Consider the following 19,907-nt stretch of genomic DNA (forward strand, 5'->3'; position numbering starts at 1 on the left):
ATTAATGCCCTCATGACATACTCCAAAGTTGAAAATTCTCCAGATGTAAGTATTAACTAACTTAACCAAATCCGGCATCGGTGAATTTACCTGAAAAATCACTTTTTCTCAAGGGTGAGAGGAGAGGAGTAGGAAGTCTAGAGTCTAACACTTAGTCTTGATTCTAACCCTCCAAGGAGAACTTACCACAACTCCAGACTCCTTTGGGATATCCCTGTCCCCTCACTTCTACCCTTCAAGTGTCTTTTTGGACTACTCCGATCCTTATAAAATTCTGTTTAGTAGGGGTTGAGCCCATGGGGGAATTCCTGTGTACAATGTGAAGTTCTGGCATTACTGAACAGCCCTTAAAAGGCTTCATATCTGCAAAGCAGACGTGAAATGAGCAAACTTAGTTCCTTAAGCTTGTTCGGTGAGCATAGCCCAGAAAGAAGTGAACGTGCTGCTGAATACCGGAGCCGGAGGATATGGAGAGGAACACGGCTTATGAATGTGGATCAAAAACTTAACGCCAGATTCTTGTCCACTGAGATGCCGTTTGCTCAAGTACTTTTGGGCACCTTCTGTGTTTGAGGCACTGGACGACATTCATGGGGGCGGGGTGGGGGAGGGTTCCAGGAGGTCTAAGATAGAATCTTTATCTTGAAAAACCTGAATGCAGCGTGTGGTGTCTTTGAAGGACTCCTGTTAAGTGCTGTGGGGGTGTTAGGGAAGGCTCCGTGGAGGGGCTGCCTTTGAGCTAGGCTTACGAATGCTTAGAATATGAACAATGACGATTAAAGGAAAAGAGGTCCTTCCAGATGGAGAAGACTCCAAAGCAAGATAAGGCCCAGGATATTTTTTCTATTTCAGGTAGAAATGTAAATCTTCAGAATCCAAACCCATTAAAAATCTCTCATATTTCTTCCATTCTTTTTTTTTCTCTCTCTCTCTCTTTAACATCTCAGGATTGGGATGTAGCATACAATTTAGAAGTGACATGCAAAGTTATGATGGTTTACTTAGGTATTGGCCTTGTAGAAAAATTAGGATAATCAATGAAAGAAATTTAGGAGGTAATAGGCAGCTTAAATACAAACCACAGATGAGATCTATTTAGATCTAAATAGATTATTTTTAAAGGTATCCCTTATTCTTCAAAGGATAAGAAGGACTGTTGGTGAGGTTACTAAGTCAGAATAGCCAGAGTTTATGGAAGAGAATTTAACATGGAACACAGTGAGGCAAGACCCCTGGGCTCAGACATTTTATTGGATAGCAATGGTGTATGTAACGGGGAACAAATTGTTCCTTTCCGGGCTTGTTTTCTATTTGTTATGCTCATGAAGTGATTGCTTGGTGGGGCGGGGGGGGAGTGGTAGGAGGTAGGGGGCCCAGGCAGCATGTGTGAACCTTCTAGCATTTTCTCAACCCACAGAAGTTTTGCTGGCCCGTGCCTTGCCCATGTGTTTCATATCCAAAGAGTCTATCAGCGGCACGCACCATAAGGTGATGGGGCTTAGCGCTGGTAATGCCGTGAGTCACGTTTTCGGTATGTATTGACATTCGTTCTTAGAAGTCGGTGATTTCAAACCTGGAAGGGGCTTGTACAGATGCAGAAAGGGAGATTCAGGCACATCCAGAGTCCAGCCTTGAGCCTTGTCCAGTGCTCTTTCCAAGACACGTGTTGCCTTCTGACCTGGGCCTCCAGAGCTGGGATTGGGAACTCTGGCCCGTGGGCCAAATCAGCCAGCGCCTGTTTTTGTAAATCAAGTTTTATTGGCACACAGCCATGCCCAATCACTTAGTGTCCACAGCAGAGTGGAGCAAGTTGCAAGAGAGATGGTATGGCCGGCAGAGCCTAAAATATTTGCAGACAGCCTGACAGGAAGCATTTGCTGCCCCCTGTTCCACGGCGTTGTTGACTCGTATGTAGCGTGTGCTTGAGGTCACAGGCATGATGCAGGATGCAGAAGTAGAAAACACTGTCCCTGCTCTCAAGGAATTACTTGCACTTTAGAGGATGAGGCATGCCTAAAACACGTAGAAGGAACAATAACAGGTGATGTAAGAAAGGAGACAAGTTCGAGACTGTAGGCTGTTTGCAGACCAGTCCGGAATAGTTACAATAACATCATGAACATAAGTAAAATACAGCTAAGAGACAGAAACTGATTCTTTGCATACTTGGATAGTGTAGTTAAATGGTCCATTCATTTGTTCAAAAATGATCGTGTATCTCTCTATGTGCCGGGCATTTTTCTAGGCGATAGGGTATAGCGTCTCTAAATGCCAAATTTTGTGTCTTTGCTGACATAAAGCAAGATCCCTCTGACTTTACACCATCAAACAAGCTAAGCTCTTGCTTTGGTTTTCACTGTAGACAGCTAAGTCTTAAAAGAAAAATTTTAAGTCATTTTGGCTTTGTCTTAAAGTTCTTCAATTCCATTAAAACCTGAGTTACCAAACTTCCTGTCTGCTCGTCCCTTCTTTGGCCTTAATCCACAGCTCTGCTAAGGAGGCCAAGATGCATTGGCAAACTGGTTTATAATCCATTCATACTCCTTCATTTGCTGCACAAACGTGGGGACTTTACAGGTCTGTACAGATTTGCTTGTCCAAGCCCATGACCCATCCAATAGAAACTATTTCTTTTCTGGTGCTTATCTCATAACCTTTGCTTAGTCCCCTGATTTTCTTTGCAAACATGAGCTTCTTCATGGTGTGTGAGGACTTCATTGTTTGGTTGATCCTGCAGCAGATAAGACATAAAATTCCCCCCAGCACGTGCTCCCTCCACTCCCAACCCTCCTACAGCACACGTCATGGCAATCTTTCAGACCTTTAAAGGGACTTTCAGAAATATGTTTATTATCACTCAAGGTTACATTTTCAACAGAAACAAAAAGATCCTAATCAAGGAAACATGGAGTCTCCTGTACGGCTTCTTTGTCACCTGACTAGAACAATGTATTTTCCTGATTTGGTTTTATTGACTGGATGTGTTCTGTAGGCACAGAAATTCAGCCCTGGAAGCCTCTAATCTTAAATCAGATGAAGAAAAATAAGCCTGAGACTCCAGGGTAAGCAGTTGGAGGCACGTCCCCAGGGCCTCGAGCACCGGGGAAGTCGCTCTGCCCTCTTCTTGTTTCCATCTCTGCACCCCCCCCCCGCCCGCCCGCCCCCTCCCCGCCCCCACAGTATTTAGTGCTGGTGACATGGTTGCAAATGAAGCTCATGGACTTTTTTTTTTTTTTTAATGAGCCTCAGGAGCAGCCTTGAGGGGAAAAAGACATTATAAAAGAGAAGCCTAAAGGGTTTAGCATGACAGTGATGAGGGACAGTCTCTTCCCAGGGCCTTGGTGGTAAGGTGGACATGCATATGTGTACCTTTGCCCACAGGTGTGTCAATGTCTGTTTTGAGGAAGGGAAGGACAGTGCTGTGGGATGTCTCCTTAAACCAGAGGGGCCCGGGGTTTCAGTACCAGCTAGAAGAGCCATATCATCCCACACCGTCTCAGGCAGATAACCCTCTGCAGAACCCCAGAGGGCTCCCGACCCAGGGTCCTAATCAACAGCTGGCCTGGAATGTTCCCCGGGAAGCAGTGTGAGCCTGTGGGAGAGCATGGACTCGGAAACAAGCAGGACTGGAATCTAGTCCTTGTCTCCCAGCAGAGGTGCTCACTGTCCCTGAGGCCTGCTTTCTTTCTCCATCATAGTGAGAATACTAATACCCATTTCCAGGCACTTTGGAGTACTAATGAGACAAAATGTAAATACACAGCACCAGTCGGCTAATGACCAAGCACTAAGGTCCCTTCTCTTTGCCCTACTGCAGGGCTGCAGAGAATGATGGGAGGGCAGTGGGTACAGCCAGCCCCACTGCCCACCCGGAGCTGGGCCCGGGCGTTGAGCCCCAAGGGCACCCCTTCGTGCCCTTGTTTCCTTATCTCCTTGGAGATTCACTTCTGCACTCCCTCTCACCTCGGAGGCTTTGCTCAGGAATGTCCCACATGGCTCTGACTTCTCAAACTGGCTGAGTCACCGCCGTTTATTTTCACTGTGAACTACCAAGAAATCAAAGAGCCCTAAAAGAGAAGGAAGTTTCAGGACAGGGTTTTTAAAAAGATAAAACGCAGCCACAGTGGCTGGGCGGAAAATAATAGAAGGAGCTGGAGGAGACTGGAAATTCCAGTTTGTGTAAGGACACACATTTCTGTAACACAGCGTGACTGCCCGGAGGTAGGGATGCGATTTCCCAGGCTGCCCCCACCTGAGCAAAGCAGGGGCCGGCCGCTGCGAGGTTCCGGCTGGGGGCTGAAGCTTTAAGTGTTCCCTTCCCTCCTGGGCAAGATTGCCCCTAGGTGAGAACCATGATGCGGGGTGGCAACTTTTATTTTGGATGTTACTTACCTGTTTTGTTATCCATACCTCATGCAACCAGAGGTGCAAAGGGCCAGCCTCGTTAGCAGCTGTAGGCCCTCTGCCCCCTTGGAGCCAGGAAGCCGAGATCTGTATTCCTCACCTTAGCCTCTCCCCACCCAGCTTGCTACCGCGCACACATGGTTTCTGTTTTCCTAAGCCCGCAACAGAGCACAAGCAACTGCCCATGGTAAACACACTTCCGTGTATCAACATAGCACTGGATTTATCAACTTTCTGCTTCCAGGGAATGGCCGATCTAGAATTGAGGACAGGACAGGAAAAAAAAAAAAAAAAAATACCGAGCTGTGCATGTTGTAAAGCCCATGTTTCTATAAGCAGAGTTTCTCAAGCTTAGCACTCTTGACAGTCAGGTCAAATGATTCTTTGTTAGGGTATGGGGGGAGCTGACTTGTGCATTATAAGATACTTAGCAGCATCCCTGGCCTCTACCCACTAGAGGCCAGTAGCATCCTCCGCCCCACTTCTGACAACCAAAATTACCTCCAAACATTGCGAAATACCTTCCTTCCATACTGGGCAACGTTGCCCCTCGTTTAGAACTTTTATTTTGTATTTTACTTAACCTGTTTTGTTGCTGAACCTGAAATAAATTTATTAATTTTTGCAATAAATTGAAAGAAATGAAACAGGGACGCTCGGCGTCTGGTGAGTTGGTGATTATACCCACGGAACTCCAGTTTACAGACCTTCATTTAAAATTCCATTTGGGCAGTTAAAACAACATAAAATTACTTTCTCAGAAGCTTTCCCAACATTTTAATTAACCACCATCATTAAACATTCCCTTTGTCAATAACTTGACTTGCCCACTCAGATTTTTAAATTTCAGTTTTGTCTAGCATGGTTTTTTCATTAGAAACCATGTTGGTTATGTGTGAATTGCCCATCTTTTTACAATCTATGCTCCGGGAGCATGTACAATGAGTCTCTGGTAGGAGACAGACGTGGGAGTGAAAATATTTCTCCTTAACCACAGGAAGGGATTCTTTACAATGCCTTTTAGCTGTGGATACCCAGGGCACCTCACCCAGCAGGAAAGAGAGAGAATATTCTCTCTGCAACTGGAAAATGGCACTTCACTGGAGCTAAACCCTTTCATAAACTTCCTCTCATGGAAGAGACAATCCAAATAAAAGACATTTGTTTAAAATACCCACGTGCCTTAATATAGAAGACCCTTTAGTTTAAGAGAAATGCACTTAAAATTAATGAATATCTTGTAATAGAAATTTTTTTCACATGCATGTTCAAGTGTTTTGTAATAGGATACTCTTGTATTTGTAGAGTTTCATGAGTTTTATTATATAGTATTAAGCATTTTCGTTGATTATCAGAGAACATTATATCTGTGCACATGCGGATTTTGACAGCTGAAAGATTGCACATAATAACCTCCAGAGGATCTAGGGAACTAAAAAGGATCTGCCTCTTATTTCATTGAAATCTTAAAAACAAAATAACTCCAATGGCTTGACCTTCAGTTGTTAAAAAAAAAAAAAGAAAGAAAAAGAAAAAAAATCTTACGTGGTCAGGCATTTATATATATATCATCTGGAATAATTTTTAACTAAAGAAACACAAAACAATCAAAAGTGTTATAAAAGCCGCTTATACTCTTGAGTTTGAAACAACTGCTTTATGCCACAAAATTCCTGTTGCTACCTCTGTTAGTGACGGAGTAATTCAGTATGTCTTGAATGTCAACATATTTTTATTACTCAGCTAAAGTTGGCTTTGCTGGTTTAAATGTCATTTAAAGAGGGCACCTGGGTGGCTCAGTTGGTTAAGCGACTGCCTTCGGCTCAGGTCATGATCCTGGAGTCCCTGGATCGAGTCCTGCATCGGGCTCCCTGCTCAGCAGGGAGTCTGCTTCTCCCTCTGACCCTCCCCCCTCTCATGTGCTCTCTCTCTCTCTCTCATTCTCTCTCTTTCAAGTAAATAAATAAATAAATCTTTAAAAAAAATAAAATAAATGTCATTTAAAGTGATCAATTGGCAGCTTGTTTGGGGTTATTTTCACATTTATGAAAGGGAAAAGTTTGCAAGAGTCAAATGTTCTTGAAACGTATAGGTAAACCCTGTTCTCTGGTAAGCCCTGCCCTTCATTTACCAACCAAAGAGCAGATAACTTCCTAGATCTTTTTTAGTAAATGGTTTACATAAAGGTCCAAGTTCGATGCCTCTGAAAAACCAGCGTGGTGGCGCAGTGCTGGTTAAGCCCTTACTTGGAGAAATGGCCTGGTTCCCATTGTAGTGTTTTATAAGAAATAGAATGCACAGCGACAGTAAAACAAAAGCCACAGAAACATGGAAAGTAAAAGTCCGCACTTGGGTGGGAATGGAAGGACCATCCACTCTATGCTTTAGTTCCAGTTGGCTGAGACGTGAGGGGAGTAGCCATATATTGCTCACCTTCCTAGGGGCACAATTTCTTTATATCAGCTACTAAAGGCAGTTTTTTTTTATTATTGCTAGTCAAATGAACACTCTAGAGACTCACATTCCCAATCCAGATGAATCCAAAGGTGCCTTCAGGCCTGTTTGCAGCGGACACGATTTCTCCCCTGTAGAGAAGCAATAGAAGAGTTATACCCACAGACCCCCTTTGTTGTTCCCTCTAATTTACTGGCATTTTATGTGATATTTGGTTTTGTCAGACGCTTTCCAGATCGTGGGGAAATTAAAATGTCTCTGCCATTTGATGGTAGGACAAACACTGAATCCACAGCTCAGTCCTCTGTTTTCCATCTGTAGTAAAAATGTGAGACAAGGAGGTGGCAGGAGGGTTAAGACACATTGCCGACCTCACCGCTTTGCTTAGCAACTAGAGTCGTCCTGTGACAAGTGCCTTAAAAATGAGCTAGATTCTTCTCAGCCTGCACTAGTGTGACGCGGACTTCTCCAGGTGCTTTATGGTATGAGGATTGGGTCCCCTGCTCTCCTCCCCCCGGCCGGCAGGGGGTAATGGAAGTGACTGGCTGCTTCTGTTGCCAGAATGGGGTTCAGCTCCCAGAGTCTGCGGTGTCTTTGCTTCAAGAAGAGAGCAGTTTGTCCTGTTCTAAAACACGCACATCCCGTTAATGTTTGGACACAGATAATTGGGGAGGGTGGTGGCGGGAGGCTACTGTAAGAGAATATTTATGCTCATTTTCAGTTTCATGTTCGTTTCTTGAAAGATGAAACCTCTTAGAAAATGCCACATTTCCTTCTGCCATTCAGAGAAAAGGCCGGATTTCAGCACGGTTGCCCTGAACAGAGCGAAACCTTGCTCTGGAAAGTCCTAAAATTGTACAAATATCTACCTGTTAACCATCAGGAAGAGCGGCGCAGAGCCTGAACTCCTACATGTCACCCACGAACTGTGCCCTTAGAGTAAATTACCAAGCCCTCTAAGCCCCAGCTTCCTCGTCCATAAAATAGGAATAGCAACAGCACCTGCCTCTCAAGGGGTCACCAGGGTCAAGTGCAGCCATGCTTGTGGAATACAAGCACAGTGCCTGCTCACAGCACCCAATACATGGTGGTGGTGTTATTTCCATGACTTTTCCCTTCACTTGTGCCATCACTAATACGGTAATCCTGTAAAGGACGTGTTATTCCTGTTTCATATATGAGGAAACAACCTCAGGGAGGTTTAAGAAATTTGCCCAAGGTGACCTGACTCCATTCCTCTTGTAAAGAGACTCCCGAGAAGGGTGTGTTTCATTCCCTGGGAGGTGACCATGTTGGCTCTAAATTATTCCAAGTCTCGATTAGACACTGCCCTCCAGGTGTGCCAGGCCTCACCCAACAGAAGGAAGTCAGCACGGTGTCGTGCAAGAGACCCAGAATTCTAATCCCAGCCACCTGGGGCCTCCAAGGATTAGAAAGGATGCAAGGAAAGTGCTGAGCACACACAAAGAATTCAATCATTGATCCTTCACTACCAGCCGTTCTGGCTAGGGCCTGCCGAGGCTCCCAGAATCAACAGTGAACCCCTGGAAATCAGAACCTCGTATTCTCATCTGGAGGCCGGTACAGAAAGCACACCTAGGTAGGATAGGTCTGCCTCCATCCACCTATCCAGGGTGCCGGAGGGCAAACCACATACCATTTCAGCACATCCAGAAAACACTAGAACAAGGGAAAAGGGTGCAGGCTGTCTTCTCTTTAGTATGCCAGCCCACATCCAAAAGCCGAGGACTAGCACAGTGCCTGGCCTGTATTAACTCACTTAATAAATACTTGTGGCCTGACCAAGTGACGGAACGTCAGTCTGCCAAATGGGGAAGTGATTTTTTTGACTTGGGTTCCTTTCTACCCTGATTTCATTATGAGAAAACAATTTTAAAGAACTCCAAAATAGGGCGTAATGAGAAAATATGTCCTCTTGAAAACCATGCCAGTCACAGCTCCCAATCATAGCAAAACACAGAGTTTTCTTTCCCAGAGCCTTTCACGCATCACACTTCTTTTTCTGCCACTTGGTAGCCTGCCCTGATCTTCTCGTCTTTGTCCGTTCAGCCTCCAACCCCAGAGTAATCTTGCAGTACCACCAACCAGACCATGCTGTTTGCCTGGAACCCTGGGGCTCTCTTCCCGCCCTTTGACCCCGCCAGCCTAGTGTTATCCCCTCTCTTGGCTTGCTCTCTGTCTTTCATGTGAGCTCTGCTCAAGGTCAAGTCATTGGTCATGACCTTGGACAAGTTGCTTCCTCTTCCAGGTCACCGTGTCCTCATCTGTGGAGGGAGGCGGATGGCTGAGATGGTCTCCAAGGCCTCCACAGGTCAAAGGTCGCCTTTCTCCAGCACCATCTGCTAGGTCTCTCTGGGCCCTGGTCTCCTCACTGTGAAATAAGAAAGACCATCAATCCACGGGAGGCAGAAGTGACTACTTGATTATTTTCTGTTACTTGTTCTTAGTGCCTCAACAAGAAACCTATTCAAAAGTGTTTTCTTGCCCTTTTCCTCTGTAGACTGTAGACTGCTTTGGGATTACGTCTATCAGTTGCTTTCTGACAGCCGGTACGAAAACTTCATCCGATGGGAGGACAAAGAATCCAAAATATTCCGGATAGTGGATCCCAATGGACTGGCTCGACTATGGGGAAACCATAAGGTAAACGGGTACCAACTATTTACTCTGCCAACTAGTGCCAAAAAAAAAAAAAAAAAAAAAAAAGCCTTTATCTTCAGGGTAGGAGGATAATTGCCTGACTTCTGTCTCCTCAGTGTGCCCCTCATTATTTAGCTTATTTCTCATGGGGCAAACAATTAGACAGTTGGAAAGGGAAGGAAATAATAAAGATGCCACCTTCCATTTGTTACTTAGCCAGGGGCCAGTTAACTTCGCACCCCCTGGGTCTGATAGGGCCACTTTGGGATCAGCCCTCCATCCCATCCTCTCGAGCTGGCCCTGCCACCCTTCTGTCACCAGGAGCTGGGAAACGGAAGCTCCACAGAGCTCTGGGACTCACAAGGCAGTGGGGAAGGGTCACTTCTGTTCTGCTCGGTTAGAAACTCCCATGGCTGCAAAAGCCCCCTTCTCCGTGGAAATGCTTACCCTCCGACTTCGCAACATCCCCTTGAAAAGCAACTGTTTGCCCCACACTTTTCCATGCTGGGAAGAGGGGCTGGAATTTAAAAGACGCAGTCTTTTATAGTTAGAAAAACTGTCAAAGTACATAGATGTAAAAAGTGGGTAAAACACCCTAAATGTCCACTGTGGATGACTGGATAATGAAACGATGGTGTATACATACCATGGAATATTACTCAGCCTTAAAAAGGAAAGAAATCCTGTGACAGGCTACAACATGGAGGAATCTTGAGGCCATTATGCTAAGTGAAATAAGCCAGTCACAGAAAGACAAGCATTGCCTGCTTCCATTCATAGGGCAGATTCATGGAACCAGAGAGTGGAATGGTGTTGCCAGGGGTTGGGGAGAGGGGGGAAGGGGTGAGTATTATTCAATGGGCAGAAAGTTTCCATGAAGCAAGATGGGTAAGTTCTAGAGCTCTGCTATATAACCTTGTACCTAGAGTTACCACAACTGTAGGATGCACTTAACAATTTGTCGAGAAGCTAGAGGTCATGTTAAGTGTTCTTACCACAGGAGAAGAAAAGAAAATAGAGACACAGAGCAAAGAGTCTCCCCCCCTCAAAAAATAAATAAATAAATAAATAAATAAATACATCCGTATCCCTACTCAAAATAAAACAAACGAGTCACCAAGGTCCAGGCCTGACCACAGGCCGACAGATGTGGGACAAAGCAGGCAAGACACCTGGGAGACACACCACCAGGTGAGCTGAGTGGGAGGGGGTGGAGGGGGGCACAGCCCAGCCCCACCGGGGCTGCAGCCTCAGAGGTTGGCAGCCTGAGCCCCGGTGGGCAGACCCCAGGGCCACGTTGAGGAAGACCTGATGTAGGCCATGACCAAATACGGCAAGGCCCCACTGACAGACTCCTTGGTGTGTGAGTCACCGAGAAAAATCCCGCCGCGGCTCCTGACTGTGCCCTGGCCCCTGGGGCTCGGAACTACTGTATTCTTCCTTCCAGAACAGGAATTTAAACAACAACAACAAAAAAATCTCTTCCTTAAAATGACAAACCAGAAACACAAGTTGGAGAAAGGTCACTGCAATAAAAAAAAAAAAGAAAGAAAAGAAAAAAAGGAATTCTCTGTGGGTCAGAAGGTGAAGGATGACCCAACAGATCGGGGGACCCTGCAGGAAATTCACTGAGCAGAGCAGGGCTTGGTCTTGGGAAAGGAAACCAGGGAGGTTGCCGTGGGATATGCTTTCTTAGCTGCAGCGCCAAGACTTCTGACAAAAGGTGATTCACCTTCGGACACCTCTTGGCAGCGCGTGAAAGCAGAGGGGGGTGGGTACCGGTGGGCCCAGAGCTGGGGGAGGAGCAGGGAGCTTTCCCCAACCGGCAGGGCCGTGCCTGCAGCTGAAAAGCTTTTATTTTAATAGCTCCCCAGCGTCTTTTCTGAGGTTGATTTCACAGTGTCTTTGTGCTTTTTTTCTCTCTTCCTCCTTTGAACAAACAGAACAGAACAAACATGACCTATGAGAAAATGTCCAGAGCCCTGCGCCACTACTACAAACTAAACATTATCAGGAAGGAGCCAGGACAAAGGCTTTTGTTCAGGTAGCACTTCCTTTTTCTCCTTTCCTTCTTTTGGGAGGATATTGTTTTCTTTAAATAAGAGGGAAGAGGGAGACTGTTAAGGTCTCTACCTGCCTGTGTGACACTCAAAGCCATCCAGTGCTACAAACTGGATACCGGATGCTGGGCTGTTAGAATTTTAGGGAAAAAAAAATTTTTTTTTTTTTTTTACTTATGTCTGTATTAGAATAAAGCCTGTAAACACAATCTGACTCACAATCTGACTCACCTTTCAAAATAATGCAGTGATCAAATAGTATCAACATCCCAGTGTAGTTAAAAGGAACAACCAAAGTAACATCATCGAGCTTTTAAATCTAGGCTTCCAGGTTCCCAACCCTGTAAGCCACATTCTGAACCGGTGTTTGTCAAACTGCAGGTCATGACCTGTTCATGAATCAAGAAATAGATTTAATGAGTCAGTCACAAAACTGTTTTTTTTTTTTTTAGTGAAATAGAACCAAATTGGATAGAACAGAGTTGAAAATACCAGACTGTATCACATGAAATAAGAGTGACTAATGATTCATGAAAATTTTGGGGTGTGTGTATGTGTGTTGTACATGCTGAGTCATGATGTGAAATGTATTTTTTTATGATGCATTATAATCAGAAAAGTCTGAAAACTGCTGCACTAGACATTCCTCTTTCCAGACTTCCTCACAGCTAATGAGTTCCAACCATTTAACCTACCACATAGATTGTGATTCCAAGTACTATGCAAGAGAGGAGAAAGAATTAGAAGAGGAAGAAGAAGGGATCTAAAGGACCGATCAGGAGAGGTAGAAGTGGTGGTAATTGACACTGGTGGTAATGGCCGTGGGGAGACCCAGGAAAGGCCGGGAGAAGGTGGGATCAACACACATGACGTTAGGTTATGGGTTTGGCAGGTGGGACAGAAAAGAGTTTCAGATGGGGCTAGAGAGACGGATTGGGAGGTAGAAAGTGACACTCGGTATGAATAGATGAGCTTGCTGGGATAGACTGGAAAAAGCAGAGAACCTGGACTTTAGCAGCAAGAACTGTGGTAACTTAGGAAGAGGGAAAACACTTGAGATTTTCAAAAACAACAGAAAAGGCTGTTCAAGAGTTGGAAACAGAATGGATTGAAGTAAAAAAAAAAAAAAAAAAAAGAACCCTCCTTTCCCTGGCTCTGCTGATGCTTTCCCTTCATCCTTCACCCTAAACTTAGTCCTCCTATTATTCTTCCTGGATGAAATGATCCCAATATGCAGCTTCACTTATCACCTTAATGGTTAGACTCTGTATCCAGCTCTGAAATCCTCCTGAAATTCCAAATCTCAATTTCCAAGAGCCTCTCATAGTACATGTCCCCTGAAATGCCACATCAGTATCTCAGACATGAAATGTTCATGTTCACATACTAGAAACCTCCCCTCCCCGCATCCAGAATTCTCGTTACTCGTCAGTGGCGTCACCATTGTTCTAAGTGGCCAAACTTGACATTGGAGTTATCAGTGACTCTTCCCATATCCAGGTTAGTCATTGTGCTGGATTGTCCTTCCACTGTATTCTATGTCATCAGGGCTAGAAGCCTGGAAACCACATTTCCCAAGATTTCTTACCAGCAGATTCCAGGTCAGAGGCTACCAATGACAAGCACTTTCATGAGAATCTGGGAGATGTAAGAAGGGCAAAAGCATTATTATTGCTTCCCTGCCTAGACTTTATGATTTACACCTAGATTAATTCATAATCCTTTCTACCCCTGGTCCACTCTCCTGCCTTCCAAATTCATCACGCACCCAGCCAGCTGCCCTGCAACACTAACATGATTCCCTGTGCCGGAAACCTACATCCCTTTCACTTTTGCTTTTCGTGATATATATGCCTTCTAGGCCCATCTCAAGTGTCCTGCCCTTCATGCAGCCTTCTTCAACTGCTCAGACACGCAGAGATCTCTTCCTCCATCATCTCTTGGATTCCCTTGGCCCTAAACCACATTGCGTTTGCAATAGTTGTATGTAGCATATGTGTGGATTTGGCCTCCGGAGATTGTTAGTGACTTCAGATGGTGGGGAGAAGTTTTAGTTAGAGGATGAAAGGAGAAGATAGACTGCAGACTTGACAAATCATCCTGCTTGAGAAGTTCAGCAATAAAGGGCAGAAAAGAAGCAGAAGTAGTTGGAAAGTTCATAGGCTTCCAAGAGTGATTTTCGACAATATAAAAGGACAGACTAGTGCTATTAGTGAGGAGAGTTGGTCATTTTTGAGGAAATGAGTGTTAGAAGCCAGACTTGCCCAAAATGCTTCTTCGTGGATAATCAAGTGAAGTGTTAAATTGTGGGTACTCTTTACAGGATTTGTAGGCATTGAAAGAAGGAAGATTTCAGTAGGGACCGGTGCTGTTACATGGCTCTTTGATGAAGAGGCAGGGCTCAGAGAAAGGAGTAAAGAGAGAAGGCAGGTTTGGAGGAAGGCATGAGCCATGATTTGTATAAGAAAAAAGACTGGCCAGGCTAGAGTAAAGGGTTCATAAACAGCGGGGGCCCAAGTTTCCCAGGTAGAGATGACCGAGAGCCCAGGTGGGCAAGCCGAAGAGTGTGTCCTTGGCTTTATCTGATAAGTGCTCATCGTAGGCTTTTGAACATGGAGTCACGAGAGAAAAAGTATGTTTTCAGACAGTTCATCTGGTGGCAGGGCAGAGTGTCTGGGGAGGGAAGGGTGCGCAGGCCCTGAGCGGGACTGTGGAGGGGGCTCTCCCACGGTGAGGCTACAGGGTCTGCACCCAGGCTGCCTTCCTGAACCGGGGAAATCATGGTCGATACGAGTCGCCGATGTTACTTCCAACAAGAAGATAAGGCTTGCCGTATGCACCCGGCTGCAGAGGAGGATGCACTAGCGGGGATTCATTGCTAGCATGCTGGGTGGAGCAGTGATAACAGTGAAAAGGATTCTTTCTTTTTGCCTTTCTAATTTCCAAAAGCACCACTAACTTGCCCTGTTACGAAAATTTTCCATTCAACGTTTAATTATGTCCTTTGAGTTAAATTCAAGTTTTGCGTACGGTTCCCTGGGCTCACAGTCTGAGATGGGAATGGATCTACAGCTCCCAGAGGTCATTGGAAGATCTAACTGGGGCGCCTGGGTGGCTCAGTCGTTAAGCATCTGCCTTCGACTCAGGTCATGATCCCGGGGTCCTGGGATCGAGCCCCACGTCGGGCTCCCTGCTCTGCGGGAAGCCTGCTTCTCCCTCTCCCACTCCCCCTGCTTGTGTTCCCTCTCTCGCTGTGTCTCTCTCTGTCAAATAAATAAATAAAATCTTAGAAAAAAAAAAAAGGAAGAAAAGAAAATCTAACTCTCTAAAAATAAGAGACACTGACCAGTGAGCTCTACCAGGGTTCCCTCGCATGGCCATGCACAAAGCACTACACAGCTCCAAGGGGTACTGTCTTCTAGACTCTTTTGATAGTCCTTTGACCATTTTTCAGGCTTTCCAGTTTGTGCTCAGTTACGATTACTGGCCGGGTTCAGTAGCTCTCCAGCTCTTTGAGGTGATGGGGCTTTTGCTTTTAGTTGAGAGTTCAGGGTGAGGACAAACTTGAGGAAAATGTAATCTCTGGACTCCTTTCCTCTTCCAAAGGTTTATGAAAACCCCCGATGAAATCATGAGTGGCCGAACGGACCGTCTGGAGCACCTTGAGTCCCAGGAGCTGGATGAACAAATATACCAAGAAGATGAGTGCTGAGGGAACCAAGCCACGGCCTCTGCAGGGGGGTCGGCAGCCAGGGGCCCCCTGCCCATGAGGGCCCTGGAGGCGTGGCGAGCAGGCGGACTGCAAGCTGAACCGGAAGAGACCTGGAAGTGGGAGTGACACTTGTCTCACATAGTGGGAGGGCCCCCAGAGCACCTTAGACAAACCACCCAGCAAAGGCGGGGCTGGAATTCTGGCCGAGGGCACGAGCCTGGGACTCCTGGTTCCGTTTCCTCCTCTTGTGGAACCTCTCCATCTGTAATTCCTCACCCTCACCCATCCACCTATTGTTAGTTTCATGGTGTTTTCGTTTTTGGTTTTTTTTTTTTTGTTTTTTTTTTTTTTTAAGACCATGCAGTTTGACTTTTCATCATTCATACAGGGGAAGACATCCGAGGTTGTTTTCCTATGGAAATATATATCTATTATATATATCTATTTTTTGCAAATCTCACAAAGTGTGGCAAGCCCAGCTGGTCAGGAAAGAGAACACTTGCAAAGGGTTTCAGGTTCCTCTTTATCCTGCCATGTGGATCAGGTTTGTTCCTGTTGCTGTTGGGTCTTGGCTGGGGGAAAAAAAAAAAAAAAGATGCTTTTAAAAAAGAAAAAGTGAAAAGGCGAGCTCTCTTTTTCTCCCTCTCACTCTTTCCTTCCCTGCCTCCCGTCTGTCCTCCCTCCCCGCCTGCTGTTGAGCTTCAGATGCCTTTTAGCAGAGTTGAGCCTCTCGGAGAGTCTTGAGCATTGTTGACACCCGGACGGCATCAGTGGTCTGGGTGCTTTGCAGCCGGCACCGCAAAATCAAACCCACATCCCGGCATCTGGCAACCCACTGGAGGGAGGCCCCAAACCTCACAGGTGCTGTGGTCCTCCAGAAAGAGAAATGCCAGTCCAGCGGGCTGCCCCCGCCCCCCACATGGCTGTGAGAACCCCAGGACTTGGTGGTTCTGCAGGATGGAAGATTAAGGACAGAAGGCGGGTCTGCATCATTCGGAAGCATCATGGGATTAGTTTGCAAGTTCCACAAGGTGGAAAATACAAAAGGACCCCACGGGCCTGATGGTCAGAAACTAGGCTGCAGGAGGGATTTGTGCTTCCAGCGCAGGTGACTAAGGCTAGTGAGGGAGAAGGTCTTCTCTGCTCCGTCCGGAGGCCATCTTGTGGTCAGTTTCATGCCCTCGCCTGATTCCCGCCCCCCATTCCTAGCCTTTTTTTTTTTTTTGGTTTCCTAGTCCCCACAGGACCCAGGGCATTTGAGAGGAGAGGACCGTGGAGTACACAGTCACTTGCTCCTGGTGTTTGCCAAGCCAGGGCAAACAGGAAACTCCTCAGATTCATTACCTGTTTCTTCTCTTCTTTCATAGCTGTGTTTCAGAACGGACCCGTTTGTGGCTCTTTTTCACCTCAAAATCAGGTCCATAGTATCTTGTAAAATGAGGAAGTGCCACCTCTTAGTACTTTTGATGATAACAGATATTTTTAGAAAGCCGTTTTAGGGTTTGTTTGTTTTTTTCCTTTTCTAGCCACCTGAATTGACTCTCCCATTCCCAGGTTCAGAATCCAATATTAGGACAGTCTTTTTTTAATCCAAGAGATTAGACCTGCCTTACAAAGCACCCCCTCCTCGTTTCTCTTGTTTCCTCGCTCGGGTGAGCATCTCACAGCTCCCAGCATCACCATCAGCAGCACTTAGCGGGAGGCTGCCAGAGCCCTGGGTAGCTCCTCAAGCCACTTCTGACCGCGTCAGGCAGGTGGGGGTTGGAGGAACACAGGCAGGAGGAATTCTCCCCCGGCCTTACTGACAAGGACACCAGCCTGGGGGGAGGGAAGGACAGATTGACTGTGGGTCAAGGACACCGGAATCAGGGAGCCCTTCAAAGCTCTTCAGTTGTATCAGACCGCAGATAGACACATGGATGATGTAGCCGGCCTCCTCTGCTGTCACGCACTCCCCCAACTCTACCTTTTAGAAGGTTGGGCTTGCAGTCAGGTCAGCGACCTGCTGTGGGAGGCTGGAGGGGCCATTGATGAAGGAAGGGTCTGGTCTCAATCTGCTTGAGTGGTGGTGAAATTGAGCTGGACCCCAGCATGCTACAGATACCTTTCAGGAGCGATCAACAGCATACAGGGATACATTCTCCAGCCTCTAAGATGACTGATGTTGGATCACAACTGGAGATCTTAAGCCACGTACCGGGTGTGTTACGAAGGCCGTCGAATTTAAGGGCTGAAGAGAAGGGGTGGATTTTGACTGAGGCCCTTTGTGTGACTATGAAATCAGAGACGGCATGATGTGGCTTTTAGATTAGAACATCTCATTCTGTTCACTTTACCCAGATAGAAGGGCTCAGGCTCTTACTGTTCAAAGAATATTACAGTTGAATTATGGAGGGAAATTCCCCTTGGCCCCAAGGACTTCTGTATTTAAAGCAATACCCTGCAAGAATATGTAAGATAGGATGACACCTTCGGCCACTTGAAGAAAAGAAGGTGCTAATTCCAGTATGATCTTTAGTTCCCACCCAGATATTACCAATAAGAATTTTCTGTTGATTCCCTTAAAGGCAAAAGTCCTCATTTATTCTTTGAGCTAACACCTGGGCAGTGCTGACACCAGAGGTAACAGTGCTTACACACTGCAGACCCCAGTGATCCCCGCTTCAGTTCAGCAAACTTGGCTGAAGCACCTGCTAGACACTGTGAGGGATTCAAAGAGGAATCGGGCACAGCCCCTGCCCTCTGAGAGCATCTGCTAAACCTGTAGAATCTATCCAGGCTGAAATTCCTCACTTCAATACTAAGTGCTGGGGGAGATAGCACGTTCACCTGGGACCACATGAAAAGCATGTCTGTGATCTGAATAGTTGGCCTTTCCCTGCTGCTGTCATGGGATTCCTTGGCTTAGATCAGAAATCAGGGAAGGAGAATGCGGAAGAGCACTGTGGAGCGGGGAGAGCTTCCTTCAGCTGTGTCTGGGGGGGGTCACTCTTGCTTGATCTCCAGCTAGAAATTCTCTAGCACCTTCTCTTGCCTGCATCTTGGGTTCACTGCGTTGCGTCCTCTCCATCAGAGGAAAGCAGTGGCAGTTGGCTGCACTGGCCATATGGAGGGAACATTCTTTTTGTCCCAAGGCAACTTGATCTCTGGCCTAAGGCAGCGTCACCAATGTCCTGAGTCCCTTCCTTCCTTTCTTTCTTTTCTTTCTTTCTTTCTTTTTCTTTCTTTCTTTCTTTCTTTCTTTCTTTCTTTCTTTCTTTCTTTCTTTCTTTCTTTCTTTCTTTTTCTTTCTTTCTTTCTTTCTTTCTTTCTTTCTTTCTTTCTTTCTTTCTTTCTTCCTTCCTTTCTTTCTTTCTTTCTTTCTTTCTTTCTTTCTTTCTTTCTTTCTTTCTTTCTTTCTTCTTTCTCTCTCTCCCTCTCTCTTTCTTTCTTTCTTTCTTTCTTTCTTTCTTTCTTTCTTTCTCTTTCTTTCTTTCTTTTTCTTTCTTTCTTTGAGGGGGACGTCCCCACAGAAAAAGAGGAATGATAGACTGATGGATTTTCTCTGCTCAAACAGTGTGTTTGGAACCCTCTGACCCAGGGTCTTTTTACACTGATATCTTGCCCAAATAAGAATGTAGCTTTAGCTAAAACTTCAATGGCTATGACAGGATTCACCTAAATGACTAAGTAACCACTGTTTCCACCTTTCACTGTCTAGGGTCCAACTCTGAATACATTTTTGAAACGTTCACTCCCTTCTGCAGAAGGGAGACCTGAGTGTCCAGGAGGTAGGATGATGCCCCGGGAGCCGACGGCATGCCAGGGAGAGTGAGGTGTGGAATCCAGCCCAGCCATACCTCCATTTGACCCATTCCCACCCAGGAAGCTGAAGATAAAAGATTTGGGGCAATACCCAAAAACAAAGGGCAGGTTTTTTTGCCCTAGCGTTCGGTGCTAGTAAGTTTTTATCCACTCAACCTGCTCCTCTTCTGAGCAGAAGTCTGGAAGGAAGGCAGTGATCTAAGGAAGCCGTGGGGGGAGGGGTATGATAATTCCTGCCTGTCTAAAAACCACAGAAGACTAACCTGATACTCCTTTGGCCCCATCTGCATCAACACTAAACAACTACAAACTCCCCAAATCTTTCACACACGCCAAGTGAACATTCTCGAAGATTTCTCTTTGTGACTGCAACCACCTGCAAAACAGAATGAATCTAGTTTCTTTTCCTTTTTTTCTTTTTGTTTAATTTCTAATCTCTTGTTGTTTATGAGGTGTGGGGTTTATAAGGGACTGAATCAAATGAATGTAACAAAAAAGAAAAACAAAAAATGCCTTTTCTCAGGGCCAGTGAGTTGCAAATAATTTTTAAAGAAAAGCCTATAATTGCATCATCTCAATAAATTTTTTATAAAAAAAAGGACCAAGTCTCTGTTTTTAATAATATGAAATGGAGTCCTACAGGCAAGGTACGCCAATGAGGTAAATCCTGTCTCCACTCAATTACAGAATAAAGTGCGGTGCTGGTTTTCCACTGGCAGGCGGCCTCTGTCACAGAGCCATCTGCAGGGAGTCTTGAGACAAGCGGCACCAGAAGGGTCAGAAAGTTCGAATCCGAGCATCTGCCACAGGTG

General features: G+C 45.8%; 1 protein-coding gene across 4 annotated transcripts in view; it reads left to right on the top strand.

Moving 5' to 3' along the window:
• The window catches only part of ETV6 (ETS variant transcription factor 6), a 232,147-nt gene extending 213,638 nt beyond the window's left edge, over positions 1 to 18,509 (top strand). For all 4 annotated transcript variants that reach the window (XM_028119824.2, XM_028119825.2, XM_028119826.2 and 1 more), the window contains 3 exons: positions 9,380 to 9,522; positions 11,463 to 11,563; positions 15,186 to 18,509. In XM_028119824.2, coding sequence (XP_027975625.1) covers positions 9,380 to 9,522; positions 11,463 to 11,563; positions 15,186 to 15,291 — 350 coding nt within the window. In that variant the 3' untranslated portion in view covers positions 15,292 to 18,509. The remainder of the gene's footprint in view (positions 1 to 9,379; positions 9,523 to 11,462; positions 11,564 to 15,185) is intronic.
• The last annotated feature ends 1,398 nt before the right edge of the window (positions 18,510 to 19,907 follow it).

The sequence above is a fragment of the Eumetopias jubatus genome, unplaced genomic scaffold, assembly GCF_037043125.1.
Source record: "Eumetopias jubatus isolate StellerSeaLion01/CBP00866 unplaced genomic scaffold, mEumJub1_p1.0 scaffold_8, whole genome shotgun sequence".
In the NCBI taxonomy this organism is placed as follows: domain Eukaryota; kingdom Metazoa; phylum Chordata; class Mammalia; order Carnivora; family Otariidae; genus Eumetopias; species Eumetopias jubatus.